The 22,393-nt window shown below is 39.9% G+C and overlaps 1 protein-coding gene across 2 annotated transcripts in view; it reads right to left on the bottom strand.

Moving 5' to 3' along the window:
• Positions 1–22,393, bottom strand: part of ANO3 (anoctamin 3) — a gene marked incomplete at both ends in the record, with an annotated part of 160,018 nt that overhangs the window by 96,949 nt on the left and 40,676 nt on the right. Inside the window, one exon of one of the 2 annotated variants that reach the window (XM_079537350.1) lies at positions 9,315–9,360. The exons of the other annotated variant lie outside the window; for it this stretch is intronic. Within the exon in view, the coding sequence (XP_079393476.1) occupies positions 9,315–9,360 (46 nt within the window). Of the gene's footprint in view, positions 1–9,314; positions 9,361–22,393 lie in introns of those variants that run through there. 2 annotated transcript variants of the gene reach the window in all.

Genomic DNA, 22,393 nt, shown 5'->3' with positions numbered 1-22,393 from the left:
CTGTGGCCCATTACTCACTCCAGAGTCACCACACCACAACTGGACATACAACTACAGGCATGAACCAAGATGGCAAACAACCAGGCAGATGCCAGACAGACCTCACTTCTGGTCACTAGGACTGCTGGCTCTATCAGAGAGCTCAGGTACCTCTGCTTGGCATTTGTCTGTGGAGCATCCATTGCCAAACAAGTAGTTAGTGCTGCCGTCAAGTGCTCTGCATTGCCCTAGCTTGCCTTTGCACCCTTCTCAGTACAGATCTACGACAAGCATTTGGCATTAATGTCACTGCTGGTTAACCAGTCATGTGAGTTATCTGAGAATCTCTCTTGTTCTCCCATCTCCAAAGCATATGATTTTTTTTTTTTTTTTTTTTTCAGAAACCCAATGTACGAACATAATGAAAAGGAAACAAAATTAAGAAAAGATATTAACAAATAAATATTCCAAAGTAATTTAGGATAAAATATAACTCATAGCCAGACTTCTTAGTTATCGACAAAAAGGAAGTATATCAATAATATAAATAGATTCATTAATAACACGTGCATTCAAAGTTAAAGCTTAGCTGACGATGACCACGGAATGGCAGAGGCTGGAAGGAACCCCTGGAGGTCAGTGGTCCTGAGCCCCTGCTTGGGAAGGGCCACACAGAGCATCTGGGTCATCCCACCACCACATCTGGTCAGGGTTAGAGTCCTCACAACCTCTCCAGGCAACCTGCTCTGGTGCTCAATCACTCTCCTTTTTAATCCTCTTTTGCAAAAAAAAAAAAAAAAAAAAAAGAAAACAAATAAAACTTGGTAGGAAATATTAGAATTTCTTTTATTACCTGCTTAGCTCCACTCCTATTTATTTCAAATCTATCCTCATCTTTCTACTTTGTAATACTCCAGTTACTGAAAATGTCACAAAAAGCTCTACGAAAACCTTCCAGAAACAAACATAATTGCTGGTTAATTAAGCAATGGACAGTAATTTGCTGCTGCATTGTTTGCTGTATACAATCGATCTCATACTTATTTCTCAATTTAAAACATAAAATAAAGTTCGAGAAGCTTCTATCCTACAGCAGGAAAAAAAAAAATGAACAGAAAGCTAGCACTGATCCCTAACAGCACATTAAATTCATTTCAGAATTCATTTCAGAATATCCTAAAAAGCAGATCCTCCACAAATCCAATTCCCAGTCACCCACTGAATTCCCATTGTAATCAGTGGGGTATGTCAGACTGCCACGTGGACTGCATCCATAAAATCTCACAATTATTCTTCAATTTTACCCTCAAATACTCAAGACAGTTTCCAAATCAGACACCATGAAACACTTTTAACCTCAAATGGCTTTCAGGACAGCAGTCACGACAAGTGCCTTCTGACGACAGCCTGGTTTCCTATTCAGTTTTTCATTTTATTTAGATACTAGATTTCTAAAACAGCAACTTCAAAGTTCTGTGTTTCTGAAAACGTGAATTATTAATAGCAACACAGTTAAGCTCCTGTACATTATTCATTTATTCCCATTTGTGCATCTGATAATTTTCTCCTCCTTTTTCACTCAAGCTTACGTGCAAAGAAAGCCCACAACAGCACGAGCAATGCATCGGTGATTCCCCAAAAGACAACAGCACCTCATTACTGCAATATAAGCAAACTGCCAAACAAACCAACAAGTGTTGTAGCATCCTCGGATGCTCTGCCCCCGCACCTCAGCGCATCTCCTGCAGCTCTGGACATAGTTTTGTCAGCTTGTTAAAGATTTAAGTACTGAAGTACACTGAATTCCAATACTTTTTAGACAGCATTATGAGAATAACTCCTACCAATTACTGCAGATTAGGGATCCAAGTGCCATCAAACATCCTGATAGAAAACTTGCCTGCATCTTGGAAAATTCAGCAATCCAAAGTCCCTCAGGTGTTGCAGTATTGAGTGGGATTTCACCTGGACAGATTGGAAGTGCCAACCTTCCTCTACAAAAGGATCAGTCAACAGTGAGTCCTCAGAGATCCTGCAAATGTTTACTGAATGCGTGACATACACTCAAAGTCAATTTTTAATATAAAGATTGATCTCTTGTCTTTAAACATATCAACAGAATCTAAGTTTTCTGCACAAGACTCCCCCCAAGCCTCAGATAATTCGGAATCCAGAAATATATTTTACCATGATTCATTTTAAAGCATGATTTCAAGAAAAACACGAGCATTTTAAGTGAGGTACACGGGTTTTGTGTTTTAATTTTAGCTGAAAGATCCAGCTTTTTGCAGTGCATTCTGCCATACACATTTTCACATTCACGTGGTACCTGCAGGGGGGTTGGACTCGATGATCTCTGGAGGTCCCTTCCAACCCCTACAACTCTGTGATTCTGTGATTCTGTACTTGGCTCTATGCGAAGTTGCATTCAGTGCTTTTCACATCCTAGCGGAGTAATCTTTAAAAGCTGACGGCTAACTGCTTCTGTCTGTTCCTTTGTCACCTTTCTTTTAGCAACTGACTTGGAAATCAATAGCACTACAATACACACAGTTCAAGATGCTCTGTCTGTATGCAGGACTTGGCATTATTTTATATATCTGTCTGTCTATCCACCTACCACTCCTGTCTCTCTGCATCATTACTCATCTTTCTACATTCTCGTTTATTTACTCTTAGTTGCTTTAAAACTTCCTCCCCATAGCCACTCAATACATTCATGAATTTTGGACTTATAATCGCCTGCTTTGTCTACTGTTTCACTGCTTAACTCCCTTTGCTCTTTTGTTGCAATTTTTTCATACCATGAAATTCCTTTTTGAATGACTTCACAGAAAAGAAAAGTAATGGACTGCCGCACAGTAGCAAGGAGATAAGAAGGAAAATAGTTTTGTTTTTTTTCCTCAAAGTGTGATTCATGAAATTGGCTATTTAAACCATGCACTGGTTTAATAAAGGAGAAGGAAAAAAAAAGGCAAACTTGGCACATATCACACCTTCTGGGTTAGAAAGACATACTGAGGAAGTTACTCAGCAAACGAAAGAGTAGTAAGGAATAAGTAACTTCTTTTGAGCAAGGGTGACACTAATAACTCACACAAGCACTTACATTTCAAACACTTTCCAGCTCACAAGCTTGCCATCATCACAACAGTTATCTGGAGCATAAATGACTACTAACTGTGATACAAGGATGAATTTTTCAGTGAAGATCTGTGAGTGCTCTACTTTCTTCTGGTGACGCATGCTCTTGGAGTAACCAGCGCTACACTGAAATCCAGAAAGAACTACAGCCCAGAAGCAGGAAAACCCATCCACCTTCCTGTCCTATGCCGTTACTAATGAAAAAACAAACACCATGCGGGGGCATGTTGCTGTTGAGAAGTGATTTCTGGAGACAATCTCCATATGGTTTACTCTTCAAGACACATTCCCTTGCCTACACTGGAAGCTAAAATCAGCACGCTTCCATGGCTTCTGCATTTTCAAGGGATCCTACCTTGAAACAGACCAAAGAGTCACTCACGAATGTTGTTTTTCCCTGATGTTTGCATATTGGAGGTAACCAAAAAGCATAACCAAGATATTAGCTTCTTCAAAGTCCCATTTATAGTAGATGAATCGAGAATGAAGCTGTGACCTCAGCAGTCAGCTGAACGACTCCTCACTTCAGCCACACTGGCTTCAAGTCTTCATAAGACAGATGATAACTCAAACTGAGGTAGACGCAGAATCTCATTCTGAGCGAACAGTGATGAATTTGCATGCATTGAGTTGTTACAGTTGTTAAAACACATTGCTACATGCTGTAGCTTAGTTTTGAAGTTACACTCGTCTTCAATAAATAATCTATCACAATATATGTTTTACGATGTATAGAACTGAATATACTATTAAACGTGCTTGATGAAGGAAATATAAGATTTGTACGCGGGGTTATGCTGTATATGTATCACACTTTCTGAAAACCTCATTGAGTGTCTGAGTCAAGACAACACAGCCACCATCTCTGCCATAGATAGGTCCAAACAGACAATTGGAGACTTTCCTGTAGCTCAACCAATTTGGATTTCACTTGGTTTCTGTTATTTCCCTTATTTTTCAGTGAAAAAGACATCATTACTTTGTTGCTACTTTGCAGGCTGCAGAGCTTGGGACCTGGGTCTCTGGGTGCTCCCTACTGTGGCAACCATTCCATTTCTCATGTCTGAAATCATAAAGTCTACTTAATTGTAAAATGTTGATTTAACAAGTCCAGTATATTAGAACATTGTTACAAACACTGTATTTAATCCACACTCTCGTTTGTTTCATATATCATATATATGATCTATAATATGAGGATATAGTAGATTTCAAAAAGGAAAAAAGCAGAATGAACCAACCTAAATACGAAGGCAGAGCTGGTGGTGGTAATTTTGTGGTGATATTCAATGAAACACAAATAATAAAATAAGAATTCTAAATAAAACCACAGACGTGCTGAGGGTGCACTTGATGCCATCATCTGTGTCGTTGATGGAGATGTTGAAGAGCACCGGTCCCAAGACCGACCCCTGAGGGACACCGCTTGTGACCAGCCTCCACCCTGATGCAGAGCCATTGATCACAACCCTTTGGCTGCGTCCGGACAGCCAATTCTCAATCCACTGAACCATCCTTCAAATCAATACCTCTCCACTTTAGAGAGAAACATGTGGTGGGGGACTATGCCAAAGGCCAGAAGTCCAGGTAGATGGCATCCATCTCATTCTATGTATTTGTTCAGAGAAGAAAAATATAGTAACAAGGTTTCTACAACACTCACGCATCAGCATAACAGAAGGTTAAATATCTCACAACAATACAATCCGGTATAAAAATACATCTTACGAGCCATTCTAAGATGTCTGACTGAAAAAGATGAAGTGCACCTTACACTGTGTAGCAGTACCAGACAATAAATAGGAGAGAAAATACATTCCAGAGTAAATGTTAACAAAAATAGGGCCTTGCATTTCAGTGCTCCGCTAGAGCATTATAAATGGCACAGCTTGAAAACGGTATCGTTTTAAGGGAGGGTGTTAATAGCTGTGCTGCTCCCAGCTTTCAGAGTCAGGAAGAGGACAGCTTTGAAATTTTCTGTAGATGCTAATTTGCTACTTGGAATGGAAATGAAAGAGCTGAGCCATAGAAATGCTTTTCCTCACACGGATGTGAAAACTTGTTCTGTCTGTGCCTGAGAACAACGTATAAAAGTCACCATTTCTTATGAATTTGCCAAGGACAGAATTGCATTTCTAGTAATTTCAGCAACCTCTTTGGATTACTAATTGCAGTGGGTCCACCAGTGCCACTGAAGTGTCAAACTTCCTTGGAGAATTACACATGACAATCTTAATTAGAAGCCCAAGTTTCTGAATACTGAAAACTCCAGAGGAACTTATATTTAAAAAAATGTAATCTTTACAAACCCTCATTTAAAGTCATAACTTGAATGCAAATTAAATTCACAAGTTATTCTATAAAGAATTTGGGTCATGTAGATCTTAAAATTATTGTAAAACATAATGACAGCAGAAAAGTTCCACTCCGCTACAAAGCTTGAAGGCATTTGCAGGGGGCTGCAAATGAGGCAACAAGTGCTACCACGTAGGGAGAAGGACTGCAGCTCGACAGAGATCACAGAATCATTAAGATTGGAAAGACCACTAAGATCACAAGTCCAGCTGTCAAACCATCACTCAACCCAGCCCTCAAACCATCCAATCCGCACTACAACTTCAGCACGCTAACATAAGAGAGATACAAAATGTTGTCACTGATCGGTTCCATGAGCATATCATCTGTAGGAATACCTGATGTGCTCAGAAGGCAGGCGACTTCAGGATGAATCCCCCGAGGAGCTAAATCAGCACAAAGAACAGACACAGCGCGCTCTGAAGTTGCTGAAAGCTTTCCTGTGCTGTTACACAACTTGAACAGTGATGAACAGTGGATGAGAAGCACCTCAAGCCAGGCGGTGGATTTTAGTCTGCAGTTTGTGTTCTTAAAACTCACACGCAGTGCTAAAAGCAGCTCTGTTTACAGTGCGAATGCATTCTCTTCTATTTCTCCCAGCCTTATACTCTTTCTGTAAAGGCTTTGATAAAGGTATTAAAAAAAACAACAACAACAGCAGGCAATAAGAGCACCCAGCAGAGCGTGCAGGAAATTGCAGTCTGTATATCAGGACTAAAGATGCAAGTATTAAATTTTAAAGCATCATTATTGCCTTGACCTACACCCAAAACGTAGGTTTGAGCTTCTGTCAGGCCAGAAAGAGCCCACTCACTGCAAAGCACCTGCCTCTTCCAAACCCCAGGCTGCCTTTCCTACTGAAGCATATCATCTTCCAGAAAAGCTTCCTAATGAAACAGGCACTGCCACTGCTTTGCACCACTCCTGTATCCATTCCAAACACCACAAATTCTACTACAAGGCTTTTATGCCCTTCATTTAAAAGAGCATCATTCCATCATGACTGAGATCAACTACCAAATCCCAGACAAGCGCTTTGCCCTGGAATTATTCAGACACAAATTGTTCACAGAGATCATCTTGGTCTTCAGCAACAGTCTCATTCTTATCTGTCCCTTCTGGACAATTGTTTATTAATCATTAGTTTTAAGCAAGACCATATCTTGGTATTGGAGGACAGAGATTTTTTTTCTGTTCCAAAGAAATGAGAAACATTTCTTTTTCCCTCTGATGCAATTCTTAAGAGACCGTAGCTTCAATCGCCTTCTGAAGAGATAGAGGTGCAACGTAGTTGAACATATATGAGTTGAACATATATTATATATGAACATATATAATAAAATGTAATAAAAAATCTTTGAGAATATTACTGAGGAAAGTAATTTCAGAAAAAAGCAGCTCCTGCCACAACAGAAGTTAAAAATAGCAACCAAATACTCTACAGATGGCTCAACAGATCTAATGCACTACTGTGCAGACGTGGATTAGTCTACCTCCAGGACATTGCTCTTTTTATAGGGATACCTTCAGGTCGAAACAAGGGAGCAACAAACTGGAGATAAAGTAGAATGAGACACTTCTTTCAAATCTCTGAGTGCCTTTTTCTAACAACACGTTGTGCTATAGTGCTGCTTCCAAAAACGATGGGTTTCACTCCTCGTGAAGAGGACACAACCTGAAGAAGGAGCAAGACAAAACCATGCTGTCACATTACAACTGGCAAAACCATGCTGTCACTCCCACGACAAATACCTCCTCACTCTATCAAGAGGGGAAAAGAAAAAGAAAGAAAACAAACTCCACCGAGAAACAAATCCTTGGGGTATAAATGCAGTTTTTTCGATATTTTTCTCACTGTTGAGGACATCCCTAGACCCAAGAGGCTGGAGAACCTGCTCCAGTGTTTTCCAAGCCTTGGAAAGCTGGCATTGGTACAAACACTGCTACTTGTCTTCTCAGCTGCAGAAAAGTGCTCAGAGTAGGAAAACAAAATGTTCCCTAATCCATTCCATCTTGATCATAAACATTACATCTCTGAATATTACCTTATCTGGCACCAGGTACACAATCTCTGTATTAAAAATTAAAGCATAAAATATCTACTTTTTTCATGAACCATTACTTTTATTGCTTTACATCTTTCCTATTGGATTGTGAATCTACCTCAAAATAATTCCCTTCCAATTCCCCAAAAGAAATGAAGCTCAGACTTAACACAAGTGAAGCATGCAAGGAACAGCTGTGATGGGCAGCTGGACATTTCATGACGATTACCGCTGTGTCTCTAAAATAGGGAATGTAAGGCAGTGCTTTGAGAGCATCTACACAAGAAAATCGTGCATTCGGTCAACATCTCAGCTACTGTAAGTTCAAAAAGACACTAACTGAAATCAGGAGAATGACACAAAATACCAAATTTGAGGAAACTAAAGATAACGCCACGATGCTCTGATGCTGAGAGATCAGTGCCCACCAACAACAGGGCTTTGGATTCTCTACTTCAATTCCCTGTGATTAGATCAGGATTTCTTAACAGTGATTCATGGTTGCTTGGTTTTTCTGCAGCCTTTTGCCCACAATTTCAAGCTGTCCTGCCCCATGCCCAGAAGCAGTAAGTTGAGAAAAAGCCAAGATTCAACTCCCTTAGGTACATTCAGAACAGTAGATAAGACGATCAGGAAAGAGATGCACATCCCAGTCAGCCTAATGCAGGCTACAGAGCTCCCTAGGAACATTCTTGCTCCAAAAGCATTTTTCTCAAGGCCTTACTGCAGGTTGGGCACCTTTCTCAGGATTTCTGCAGGCAGAAGGAGAACAACCAACTCCTCATCATTATGTCACTGGTTCAAAACACGAGATTATTATGGAGTTTCATGTGTCCCACAAGCATACAATTTCTTAAACCCTGCCATGCAGTTTGGTTTGAAGCAATTCAGTAGCATACCTGAACTTGAACATTAAGAAGTTCGTTTTCAGGTACTTTCCCCCTACCCCCAAATTCTAACAGAACAGCAGAATGGCTCTCGCAGAGCTGTGGAAAGGACTCTAGAGCCAGCCCATCATTGCCGTGTATGTAAAAAGATGGTTTTGAATAATCATAATTTTCAAAGAGGATTTATGCCATGGCTCGAAGTAACTTGATGCTTCTATAACCATCCACGATACGCAGGGGGGGGGGGGAAGATTTTTTTTATACTGTTAACTTTGCTCTTGACAAACGAGACCACTTACAAGTTGTAACAGCACCACTCATTACTGCACACGAGACAGGAGGTAAATGCAAAACGTCTGCAGCGAAGAACTACATCTATTATGGGATTACCTGAATGGAACAAGCACTCTGAATTATTGATTTCGCACTGACTGTTCAAACAAAAGAACTTGAATGAGGCAAAATCCAATAAGCAAGCTTATGAGTTGCATATGACCAAGTTATCACAGACTGTGAAATCAGGGGAAAAAGAACTGGGTAACAGCTGAAATGTGCTGGCGGCAAATCTCCATTTCGCCTCGTTGGATGGCATAGAAGTAGAAATAAAACACCACAGGGGGAAAATAAAAAATAAAAAAAAAATAAACACAAAAAAACGTTACTTCAAAGATTATGTAAAAAAGTGCGAGTTGGCTGAGGAAATCTTTTTTTTTTTTTTCCTCACGACGGCATACGGCAACGGCTCTACAACACCTCTATGCCACCTCCCCTCACAGCTGCACCTTCGTACGCGTCGGGAAGCAAATCCTGCGTGCCGACGACATGCACCAGCCCGCAGTCCCGCTCCCACGCCGCCAGCCCCCGCGCCAGAGCGGAGCTCCCGAGCCCGAGGGCTGCCACCGACCTTTCTGCTGCCTGAAGGACTGGATGGAGCCCGAATGATGGACCATCTTGGCGCTCGGCAGCCCGCCGGCTCCCAGCCCGCTGGATGCGGGGCGGTGGCAGGAGGCGGGAACCCGGCTGCACGGCCCGCCTCAGCGCGGCTCGGTCCGCCCCGCAGCCGCCGCCGTTGCTGTGGGAACGGGCGGAGCGGCAGGAGGAATGGCGGCGGGGCCGGGCGGGATGAGGCGGCTCGGGTCCGACGTCCTCTGATATCGAGCTCTGCTTTCTCCGGCCCCTCTGTAACCCCTTCTCTTGCTATATATATAATACATTCACCATCCCTGGATATGTTTAAAGACCGTTTGGATGCGGCGCTCAGGGACGAGATTTAGCAGAGGGTTGTTAGACTTAGGGTAGTATGCTTAGGTTGTGGTTGGACTCGATGATCTTTTCCAACCTGAGCAATTCTATGCTTTCTTGGTTCTCTTTTGGAGAGATCAGGGGTTACAGACGAGGTTACTGAAAGCTGAGTGCAGGAGTTGTCCTTCCTCTGCAAAGTCTTGGATGCCTTTACACCTATACAAGTTTCAGCCTCTCCCTCCTTGTCGTGACTTGCCCTGAGCTTTTTTGCATCTATACCTTAAAACTCAGAGACTGGGTGAGACTGGAAACAGTCATTAAAAAAAGACACTGAATTGCACACCAGGTCTTGATAAAGCCCATTTGTGGTGTTACTGATGTTCTAATTTCCTTTTTCTCCAAAGTGCATGCCAAGAAAATAATTCCAGCTACTGAAAGATGCAACATGATGAACTTTAACTCCCTTCTCTGCCTCCCCCTGTGTGCAAGGCTCACTCCGGCTTGTGCTGCAGTGAGTTCCATGGTAGTGCTCAGTTTAAGAAAGGATGAAGAAGCTATAATGCTTTGAAGAAATTATCCCACTCATTTGTCAGTCTCTGGTTGCTTTCTGCATGCTGAAGAGATGAGGTATTCCTCTGCACTCCTGCAACCTCAGGAAATCTTCCAAAGCTGCTGGGAGCAGCTCCTTCCTGCTGAGGGACAGCACTGTTGGTGTTGCACAGCAGACTGAAGCAAGAGGAGCCAAGTAGGTAAGCTGGCTCTTACTGATTGATCAGTGCTGGATCATAAGGAACAGACCAAAGGAAGATGTAGACTTAAGTCCTCATTCTTTACCTACAAGATTTAGTTCTAACATTAGGATGAAGAAGTAGGAAATAAAACCCAGCAACTAAAAGTCACCAGGGAATGAAGAAAATATAAACATAATGCATACTATAAACATAGTCGTAAATAAACTTATCACGTGTGCAAACAGATATGGTTCTTCACCATAATAGTGTAATCCTTCTAAGGTTGTAAGCCAGACTTATTTCTCCAAAAGACTTTGGCTGATGCCTCTGACTTACAGGTGAGGAAGAGGAGCAAAACTCATCCTGCTCCCTTCCTTACCAGAGGAAATCAGGAGGATGACAGTTGTCTGCTCTTGTGTGATAATAACCTACAAAATGCTGAGGCTAAAAAAAAAGGTGCTAGCAACTAGGATCACAGTCTAGAGTTGTTCTCTCCTACGCCCTCACAAAAGAGGTTGTCAGCTACTTGGTACTCAGGGCCATCCATCCAGTTCCACAAACTGATATAGAGGGTTACTGAGCTCCCAGATTCAAACAGATTCATCAACCCTATCAGTGTACAGAATGATAGGGAGAGCAGGAAAGGCTAAGGTAATGCCCAGAAACTCAGTAGAGGAATTAAGCCTGAAGACAGAAAAGTGTTGTTTTTCTACTTGTATCTTTGGAATAAAGCTCTATTTCTAGTAATAGGTGGTACATATGTATGAGACTACCAGTATGACAGCTGGGGGGGGGGGGGCAATGTCTGCAAAGAGGAGTAAAATTACCTCTACAGAGGTGGTTTAAAATAAATCCTTGATGATGTCAACTGAGTAAGCTCAATAGTGAGCAAATATGATGATATTTCAATCTAGAAAACTAATTATTTGGAAAAAGAATCAAATTTATCCAGTTTTGATAATATTTTTAGAGTACAGATAACAGAGAACAGCTATGAATTGGTGGCTAAGAAATTTAGGAAATGCATAAATTCTTCTATTTTCAATTCTTCAGACTAAACTAAACTCAAAAATCCACACTCACATTCGCTCATGAATAATCTATCTTTTGAAATCCTTAGTTGTATTACGCTAAGACTTATGTTATCCTCCACTGTGACATTTTATAAACCATTTTTAAAACAGATCGTAACTTTGGACTTGATGAGGAGATCAGGATCAACCAGAACTAGACTTAAACCCTTTAACTCTGTAATTGCCGTAACTAAAATCATGATTCAAAAGCTAAAAGTTCAAATACTTGGACATCTTGAGCTTTGGGGTATTCAGTTTTGACATTAAGTCTATTTCATAGATAGATTTGCAGCTCAGACGCCTTTTTCATGAGAGGATAGGTGATAAAATAAGTTGCTGCCTAGTTGCACTTCATTATGCTATATGTAGCTCCTTACATATGTTGGTATTTCTTGGGATTTTAGTTTCCAATTTTGTTTTGTTTTGCTCTGTATTTTCTTTTTTGCGTTTTGTTTGTTTGTTTGTTAAGAAAACACTATATAAAGAGAGATGTTTAAAATTGAACTTTGTACCTCTATAGCACTTTTCAGAAAATCACATGAAATTAAAACCTTAAATTAAACTATCCCACAATAGGCATCATATGCCAATTAATACATTTCACACAGAAATGCAGCCATCTCAAAAACGAATTATAATCAGCTGTTACCTATTGTCCAGAAAGAAAACTAAGCTTCCTCCAGCAAAAACTCGTAAGGTTCAACAAGCGCAAGATTCTGTACCTGGAAAAACTCCATATATCAATTCAGGCTGATGAGAAGGTTATGGGAAACCCTCAAGGTTATGGGAAAGACCAGCCAACTGTGCACTTGCATCCAAGTAAGACAGATGTTCAGAGGAATGTGGCCAACAGATGAAAGGGTTATTAACCTCCTTCACTTGGCACCACTGTAGCTGCACATAAAATTCTGTCTAGCTTTGCCTTTCCACACCATCTCAATTCAGGAATGGCATTGAAAAACCGGGTTGTTGCCCTCTGGACTTTCTCTGATATGGTCGGAGATCTCTAATAAATAAATAGTGGGAAGCTGAGGAAACTGGGCTTATTTAATCAGAATAATAAACTAAGGAGATCTAGCAACTACTACAACTACTTGAAAATCAGTTAAAAATATGGCAGTACAAAACTCTTCTCAGTGCTAGCTAATTTAGTTAGCTACATATGAGGCGCTTGAGGTTCAGACTGGATATTAAGAAAAACAATGGTACTATATTGGTAATGCACCATAAGAAAGACCCACAAAGTGGTCTAATTTAAAGATTTCAAAATAATCTTTGACCAAGCTATGTCTGACCCAGATTAGTAATGGCAGTGGTAAAGCTTCTGAACAGGAGGCTGGACTACATGGCCTCCACTGGTTGTAGTAAAGTGTACAACAAAAAACAAATGCAGGGAAGCTGGAAGTAGATAAATTCAAATCAGGAGGAAGCAAATTTTGAGTTATTACTAAATTGAAATATGAAGTTACACAACTGTTTTTCCTGTATCTATAACAAAGGATTATATTGAATATGTGCCCATTCCACTCATCCTGGCACGACATAGGAGGATCATAGGATCATTAAGTTTGGGACAGACCTCAAAGGTCATCTAGCCCAACCATCCACCTACCGCCAATATTGCCCACTAAACCATGTTCCTAAGTACCACATCTACTCTTTCCTTAAGCGCCTCCAGGAGCAGTGATTCCGTCACTTTCTTGGGCAGCCTGTTCTAGTACTTGACCGTACTTCTGAAGAAGAAATTTTTCCTATTATCCTCTCCTGGTGCGATGTGAGGCCATTGCTTCTTGTGCTCTTGCTGTTACCTGGGAGAAGAGGCCAAGCCCTAGCTCACCACAACATTCTTTCAGAGACCTGAAGAGAGCAAAGGTAGTTGTAGAAGGCAAGATGATAATGTAGAGTAAAAGATGATGCTAAATGGCCAGTTTGAGCAGTATGTAATAAATATACTGGACCCGTAATATACATAAACTCTGAATGAAATGTCCTTTTCACAAACACACCAATCCCTAACATTCCCAGCAAGTAACATTTCTAAAAATTTTGCAAGGTCTTTGAGTACGTCAAGGTGATTTCCTTCTCCAAACTGTTGTGTCACTGAGGGCACTACATGATTACAGCAGCATCACAAATAATTTTCTTTCAATGGATGTAAAATGCGCAAGAAAACAACAGAGAACTGTTGAGCCCAGCTCTTGCAAGGAGCTCCCTACTATTTTAAAGCTCTGCAATTCATCTTGTTTGATATTTACAGGTTTTCTTTAGTAGAAAAGTAAATTATTTTTAAATGTTCTGCTCTTACTGAAACCAGTAGAAATTTTCCCACAGAGATGAGCATATTGAGGAGGTCCCTCCTTAAGTCTGATAAAGCTGTCAGTCACAACATAGACATTGTGGAAAGCAGATTATGGAGCTAAAGTGTGCAATAGATGATTAAAAAATGGGACACTTCTGTACAGATTTTACTTGGTGTTGCTAAGACACAAAGCCTTTGAATCTCACTGAGATTTTTAAGGTTTCCACATTTTAAGATTTCATTTCTATGGTAATTCAAGGGGCCTTTTCTCTCTGGCTAAATAGAATTTTCTTGTATCTGTGAGGTTGGACCCATGTTCTCTGCCTAATATAAAGCATTTAGGCCTTGACTTTGTAGCTCACTGTAATTGCATGTTTATTTTTAAGCTTGTGCTTTACAGATTCGTGTTCATATCCTTACACAGAGTTACTTTTCCAGTTTTGTCCATGATTTATCCACTAAACACTAGAAACAGAAGGAAATTTACCGTATATATTTAGCATAATTTAATTTCCTTCAACAAAGAAGCTCCATTTTGTTCTGAAATATTTGGGCCAAAATAGAAGTTTTAGGAGTTTGGCATCCTTGTACGCAGAATATGCTGTAATCCTTGGAACAGACCTCATCAGAAGTGAAAAGATGGAGAAAAGTCATTTTCCCAAAACCCCTTCTGTAACAATGAAATGATTAAGAAAGCCCTGATGTCAAGAAGCAGGTGAAGAGGATGAAACAAATATAATAATAGCTTCTAATATATAAGCCTATCCTAATTTCCAGATAGACAACTTTCAGCATAATCATATTTTTGTTTTCCATTTTACATCTCTTTTCTTATTTCACATCTTAGCTGAAGGACAGCAAGAAAGATTATCATGCTCCAGCTCTGCAGTACCAGCCCAGAAAGTGTTGTGATGAATTTCTGTTTCTAATTAGCAGCCTAATCTGTCAGTAAAGAATGCGATTAGAGATTAATGAAAATCTCCATCAATAAAATTAACTGTTGTCTACTGCCTGCTTCCACTGCTTTGACCTTGTGTGAAAGCTCCACATCTTTTCTTTACAACCTGGAGAATGATATAGGAATAACCAAAACTTTTAGAATTTGCTTTAGATATTACTGCTTCATGCATTTCTGATAGCCTTTCATTACCTCCAAGCTTGCTGTGTTCAGGACCTCTTTGTTATTTTTTTTTATTCATAAATGCTTGTTCTTCCAAATACATTTTTTTCTACCTTCCTTCCACACACACACACAAAAAAATAAAAATAAAAAAAATAAAAATAAAAAATAAAAAGTCAAGAAAAGGCAACTTATAAGATGTTAAAAGGAGCAGGAAGAAAGTGGAAAAAAGAAGAGGAATTAACAGTTTTAATGAGCATAGCCAGGCATTTGAGGTGCACTCCACTTGCAGGTCATTTCGCTGTCCCCATGCAAAGCAAGATGGAAACAGTTCTGCAATAGTATCTGAGTTTGGTATGTTACCTGCACGTGGAGGAGAAGTTAAGTTTGTAGGCAAGGTTCATTTGGGAAAAGCAATGCTATGCAATTCTTTACCAGACTCAAAAAAAGCAGACTCCAAGTCTGAAAGCCCTCACCATCACAGTAATATAGACAAAGTATTTCAACCAGAACACTGGTACATGCTCTTGGCAGCAGCTCGCACAGCAGTGTAAAGTCACTTCACAGTAACATCAGACTTTTACTTTTCAAACCATAATTGAATTGATCAGAGTTGGGTTCAGATATAGTAATTTTTCTTTTAAATTTATCTCAGAGTATGTCATTAGCCAACCTGCCATCTTCCAAAGCAAAAGAAACTACTGAGAATTTCTTCAAAGATACTTATTTCTTCTTTGCAGCATTGTCACCAAAATCATACCAGGGTGAGAGCATCAGATAAATTTCTCTCTTCAGTATCGTGCTCACATGCAGCTTTTTCCTATCGCATGACTAGACCCTTCTATGGCTGCTTAACCCTGTACTGGGTAGTATGTCCTCATTCCAGCCCTGCAACTACAACTATTGTGTATTTTCTCTATCAACAGCATCTGAGATTGAATTGATGCCAAACGTATAAGCTGTGAGCCCACACACATATTTACCATGCATCAATCACCTCCCCATCAGTTTGGAAGAAACTTACTGAGGTGGGTTATCCCATCCCACGGACTTCTGCCTTCCCTCACCACAGAGCTGCCTGCTTGGCTCTACCAAGTGAACTCCCACAGGACTCATGCCTCCCAGACTGAGATGCTATAGACAGAGTGGTATGGTGCCATCTGGCCTAGTGATCCTCTGTTCTGAGCTGGGAAGAACTGTGCTATTACACAATGAGAAAATAAGCAATGGTAATACCGTGCATACTGGTTTATAAAATTATTATCAGAGTGTCTTTAAAGCTATAGTAGTTAATGTCTGATTCAATTACAGTAATGTAGGCTTTGTTTTGTAACTATTTTAGTTAGATTTTCATGATACATGAAACTGGTAGAAAGCAGTGCAGGATTTTCAAACATAATATATATAATTGATGACCCTGAATTGCTTTTAACGAGCATGAGTTATCCAATGGATGAAAATTGTAAACAGCAACAATAAAAAAATGTATACTTCTGTGTCATGAAGAAGAAAATGCTTCAGAATTTAAACACTGCTTTGTGACTTTGTGACTCAGAAAGTCAAAGTAATGCACTAGGGAACAGCACCAGAATTAAAAATAGATATCTGGAAGCAGATGATGGGAGAGAAGAACTTTCTTTATCTGATTTAATGACACTGTCATAGGCTTCATGGGCTAGAAGGACTCAAACTGCAAACATCCTCAAAGACCAATTCTGAAAGATACGTAAATAACGCTTTATTCCTCTGTACACACAGAGAGTCTATTTCTCCATAGCTACATGACTTGCCCTCAGAAACTGAAGGTATTTCTGTGTCTCTTATACACACCAAGCAAACTCACTGCAGACAGGATGGTTGTACATTATTTGTGTCCTAGTCAAATAGGCATTACATGCACATACTGATAAAGAAAAATATACTCTAGGATGAATGCTGATACTTGTGGGCTACAACCAGATGTACCTACAAACTATAAAATGTGGTTTTTTATTGCCTTGTTGTTTTCTTATTCTCTATCTTCTGCATTTAAAAGATGTCATACTTTGAAAAAATAAGTTGTATGAGGCCACAGAAGCAAAATATGAATGCAGTGAACTTTATATACCTTTATATATTGTAGCAGAATTAATGTTTTCATCTCTCTCTTTTGCTTTCAATAGTAGATGGAAGGGCATGGGGCACTTTCAAAATGGCTTACTTTAGGCAAAGCAAATAGTAAGAAAACATATTTTTCTGTCTCCTTTCCTCTTTTTTCACTAATTGATATCTATGCAAGACAGATAAACTTGACGTTTCACTGTGGGGTGAGAAGATGAAGGACTTCATACAGGGACTATCCATGTCTGTGTGTAGGCTACAGACCATGGAATGGCATTCTTGCAGGTCCCTGTGTGTTGGTAAAGGAACCAGCTTACTGCCAGGGCCCATGCTGGTGAGGAGGGACTTTCCAATTCAGTCCAAATTCATCAGAGAAAGAAGGATAAAGTTCTTCCCAAACTTGCCATCTCCAGTTTGGATTTCTACTAGGAATTTTTGACAGTATCGTTTTCTTGTTTTATGGAGGTGGAGCTAGAGGAGAAATATCACTGCCAGAGATGGTGTGGATGCAAGTCCATGGGTCTTTTGCCTTGACTTCATTAAGAACTGGTAATGATCTTCATTTCCAGCCACACAAATGTCAGCATTGGAACAATTTGCATAATTAGAGCTATTAAGAAACTGAATCTTAGATCTGTTTAAATTCAAGAGAAGTTTTCAGCTTTGCTTCAACCCACCAGCTACCGTGCAGGTGTTATTTAAGAACAAGCTAGAAGCACTATCTATAGTATCTTTGATTGGCTACAATATATTTGATTTAAATGTAACAAATAATTTATCTTTCAGTTTGTAGGACAAATTAGGGGCATAAACTCTGTATTTCCAGAATCCATTTGTAAAACACTTCCATGTGAAATACATTTAACAGCTATTCAATATCTGATTCTGAACCTCCTGAGAAAAAGGCTAATCATTTCCAATCAAGGTGAAATGGATCATTATAGGATTGCATTCATTTCACTTAATAACATGGTCATAAATTAAGCAAACAACAGTGTACAGAGACACAGCTTCCTGAGTCTAATTTTCCTTTCCCTTTTCTTCTTTTTTTTGGTATTAAGTAGGATCCAAGCCATTTAAAATCTTTAAACTACATTGAACTACATTGAACTACATGTACATTAAGGATTATTATGCTAGCATAGAACTAGAACTGATTAATTTCACAATACTTTCTAATTTTATTAGTAAACTGCCCATGATCGTTACTCTGAAAAGGTATGCTCATGAATTAAAAACTTTTTTGAAATGCTGACCTGTAATAGCTTTGACCTCTCAGTTTATTTGCAAGTGTTTAATTAAGAAACACATGCTTGGTACTGCATGAAGAGACATGAGGAATCCATTCTATGTCCGTGATCATCACAAAAAGAATAATTAAAAAAAAAAAAAAAAAAAAAAAAAAGCAGTATGTGCCCATCTCTTTCTTGCATTCAGCATTTTTGTTTCCCAGGCTCTAAATTGCTATTTCTTGATAGCCTGCTTAGCTGTGCTCAGCTGGTGGTATTGCTTTTTAAGTGAATGCTGTTCCTGAATATGATTGCTGCAAATTATTATTGCTGCTGGAGAAACATGAACTGCCTGCATTATACTTTATTTCAGCTTCAGAGAAATTTAGAGAGCTTTATAGATTAAGTAAACTGTCAAGGTCCGTTCAACATCAGCTGAGAACTCTACTTGGGAAAAATTTTGGCTTCAAAACCAATGGTAAAGAAAGGCTGTTAAGCATAGCACAAGTGGATCTGAAAACCATCATTGTAGTACAGACAGCAGAGCTCAGGGAGCAGCTGAGATTGTCACAAAGCAGAGCTCTGTGTGTGTATCTATACATATACATGGACCTAAACACACAGATCTGCAAATATACTTTGGCATGTTTCTCACCACCTTCTTCCAGAAAAGGATTAACATGAATGGAGCATTCTTTAAAATACTGTGCTATGTTCTATAATGAGGATTATGGCGATCAAGTTTCCATTAAGTTTCCTCTGGAAGGTAGTTGGAAATGGGAAGACAGAAGAAAAAAAACTTCAGAGCCCCTGCAAGTCATGGTTTGTTGTTTTTGTTTTTGTTTTTTTTTCTATAATCACTCTTTGCAAGTTCTCCATCTCCAAGAGCAACTCTTCTTAAGTCGTTCATGGTAACCAACTCAATCATGTACATACATTATGTACCTGGTGGTGCTGGTGGATGGCAAGCCGATCATGAGCCAGCCCAGAAGGCCAACCATATCCTGTGCTGCATCAAAAGAAGCATGGCCAACAAGGCAAGGGAGGTGATCCTGCCCTTCTGCTCTGCTCTGGTGAGACCTCACCTGAAGTACTGCATCCAGATGTAGAGTCCGCAGTACAGGAGAGACGTGGACAGGGGCTGAACAGGGCTCTGAGCTCCTGATGGAGCCGTAGGTGTCCCTGTTCACTGCAGGGGAACTGGACTGGGTGATGCTTAAGAATTCCTTCTAACTCAGAAGAGTCTGATTCTACGTCTGATGCCTGTTAGCAGGTGACAGAATAGCCCTGGCCACAGCACAGAGTAGGTTCTCAGGGGAAACCTTAGTTTGCAGCCTCTCACTCAGGAAGCCCTGGGTGCTGCACCTGGCAGCAGCAAGCAACAAGCAATGGCAGGCTGGCTAAGAAACATGAGACTTTTATTTTTTTAATTATTACTCACTAATGTCTCTATATAAAGTTATCAGTGGCAATTTGTAGGTAGATTTGCATTGTAACAGTGACATCCACTGGCTAGTGTGTATAGCACCAGGTTATTTACTATCTAAAAAAAAAAAAAAAGAGGATTAACTGATTTAGATACCTGACCAGATTTGTTTTGAATGGAGTAAATAAAATGGACTGTTCCTTGTCTGAAGAAACATGAAATATTTTAGAGATTATGATACTGCAGTGCCACATTTTACGTTCAAACCTTACCTTAACATGAAAAGAGGAAAATAAATGAGAAAATAAGTAAAAGTGATGCTTGGTTTAATGAAAGAACATAAACTTCTTTCAGGTTTGCTGACAGCTCATGAAACAATTAAATAGGGGGAAAAAAAAAAAAGAAAATGACTGTGCATAAAAGCAATATATACATACATTCATCTTCTCAACAAAATATTGCAAAAACTGAGTAAGACTGAAAGAAATCATGTAGCTCTGCAGCTGGCACTGTCAAGAAAGGTTCAAATGAATTCATGTTCTTCAGAGTTCTTTTAGAAATTAAGGCTCTGGTGCCCCCTCCCCTCCCAAAGAAAAAACACAGAGCACTCTCTGTAAACTGTCCATCCTGCCAGGAATGCACACAAATACAGTCTATCCCTATTGCTACAAACAGTGTGTATCTGGACCTCTTCCCCACATTTCAACAGCAGGACCACCCTGGTGACCCGTGGAGGAGGCAGGAAGAGCCAAAGCAAAGACAGAGAAAACATAAATCAGTTAATCCTGGTGGTGACAAATCCTTCTGTAGGAGAAGGCTCACACTGGGGAAACTGTTTACATTGCAAAAAGGAGCCTGTGCTCACAGAAAGGAACAGGACGTGAGAGCAGGAGGCATGCAAGAAAAGAGCTTGGAAAGCTGAACATTAACTTACATTTTTATCCTTTTTATCAGCACTGGAGAAATAAAATGAGCAAACAATGCTAAAGTATTATTGGCAGGAGGAATGGAAGCTTGTTGATGCATGCTGCAGTAACTGTGTCTCAGTGACTTATTTTGATGTCGCTGCTTCTGTCAGAGATGCAGATTTCGGAGGAAGCATTGGGAAAAGGAAAAGTGCTACAGTTTCCCAGTGTATTTCAGATACTGTGAGAGTTATATCTGCCATGAGATCCTCCTTCAGCATAACCAGACTCGAACACAAGGAATAAAACACAAAGTCACCTCGCTCAGAGGACAGCTGACAGTGCCCTGTCTCTTTGGCAGGGGTTAGCTCAAGCCGTGTCTGTGTGACATGACACGGCACCTAGTGGCATGGATTTGCTCTGCAAAGACAGGGAAGGCACAGGTAATGAAACAGCCAATGAAATGTATCAGCGGGAGCAATTCCTGCCCTCAGAAAGGTGCCCTGCTTCGTTCACCTTAGCTGACCTTATTTAAAAAATATTAAGCCATTCACTGCTTAGTTCTTTCATCCAGCTGCAACCTTGCCGTTCTAAAGAGATGCACTAACATGTCAGCATTTATTTCCGTGTGAAACAGATGCTGCTGAAATCTGTAGGTATAACCAAGAGTGATGAAAGCAACCTGAGTTCAAGTAATTACAAATGATAATAACCTGAAATTGCATACCAATTTTCTCCGTGATTTTGTCCTCTGAATCAACAGTGCTAAGATTTTTCCTGCTTTAACACCCTGAGGAAGATAAAAGTTGAGGAAGATAAAGACAGGTTTTCAAAGGAACGCTAACTTTCCTTCCAAAGCTTTCTTTACCTGTGCCCTAGCCCATGCCATGGTGTTCAGTCCTGCATTTTCATCTTCTTGACCATGATTAATAGAGAAACTACGTTTGCTAGCATGAGTTTTGTGATTAATGAGGAAGAACTCAAGTCTGCTCCCCACTCCCAGGCCCACTTCCTACTAATCAAACATGAATGTGATGACAGGAGAAAGCATCTGACGGGGATTTCACGTGGGTGAAAATTTCCACTGTGATAAATACTCAGGTTGTTCTGAGGGTGGCTGCTCATAGGAATATAAACTGCAGCAGAAACAGCTGGATTCAGGCCTTGGCTGGTGCTGGTGAGACTGACCGAGCCTCAAAGGAGCTTCATTTCCCCTGTAATATCCTCATGACAATCTCTGGCACCTCTCAAATGCCATTTTTTTCCAGCTAGCTTAACCAAAAGACTTAACCAATTAACCAATATTTGGAGAGCAAAGCAAATGCAGACTAGTGATTACCACTTTTAATTATTAGAAAAAAATAGATTGAGCAGATACATACGTGCAGTGTCTGTAGATTCCTTACATTCTCTAACTATAAGTCATTGGAGCAATCCACAAAGGTGAAGGAAGACAAAAAGGACAGAATGTGAAAACTACAGGGGATTAAATAAAAGAAACTATAAAGAAGAAACTAAATACTTTGGAAAACAAATCTGAAAATAAAATTTTGTATGGAAATGAACAGCAAGGTATGTTTGTGGATTTATTGCCCTCCGTACGCTTCTTGATATTTTTAATCAGAGAGAAATGCAGTTTATCTGATTCTTGAAACAAAGCCATTGAGAAATAGTCTCTTCCTTTGTGATGAGTGCATTAAGTTTAAACTCTCCTAACAGATTAGAGCAATAAAAATAAAGTGTTTTCATAAAATGTAATTTGATAAACTCAGTTCTTGAGGAGGACAATAAGAAAAAGACTGACCGAGGGCAAATGTTCACACTAAGGTTGCATGTAAGTGCTTGAGCAACAACTTGG

This window comes from Tetrao urogallus (genome assembly GCF_951394365.1).
Source record: "Tetrao urogallus genome assembly, chromosome: 6".
Lineage (NCBI taxonomy): Eukaryota > Metazoa > Chordata > Aves > Galliformes > Phasianidae > Tetrao > Tetrao urogallus.
Note: the sequence above shows the minus strand (reverse complement) of the source record. Positions and strands in the feature narration are given on the sequence as shown.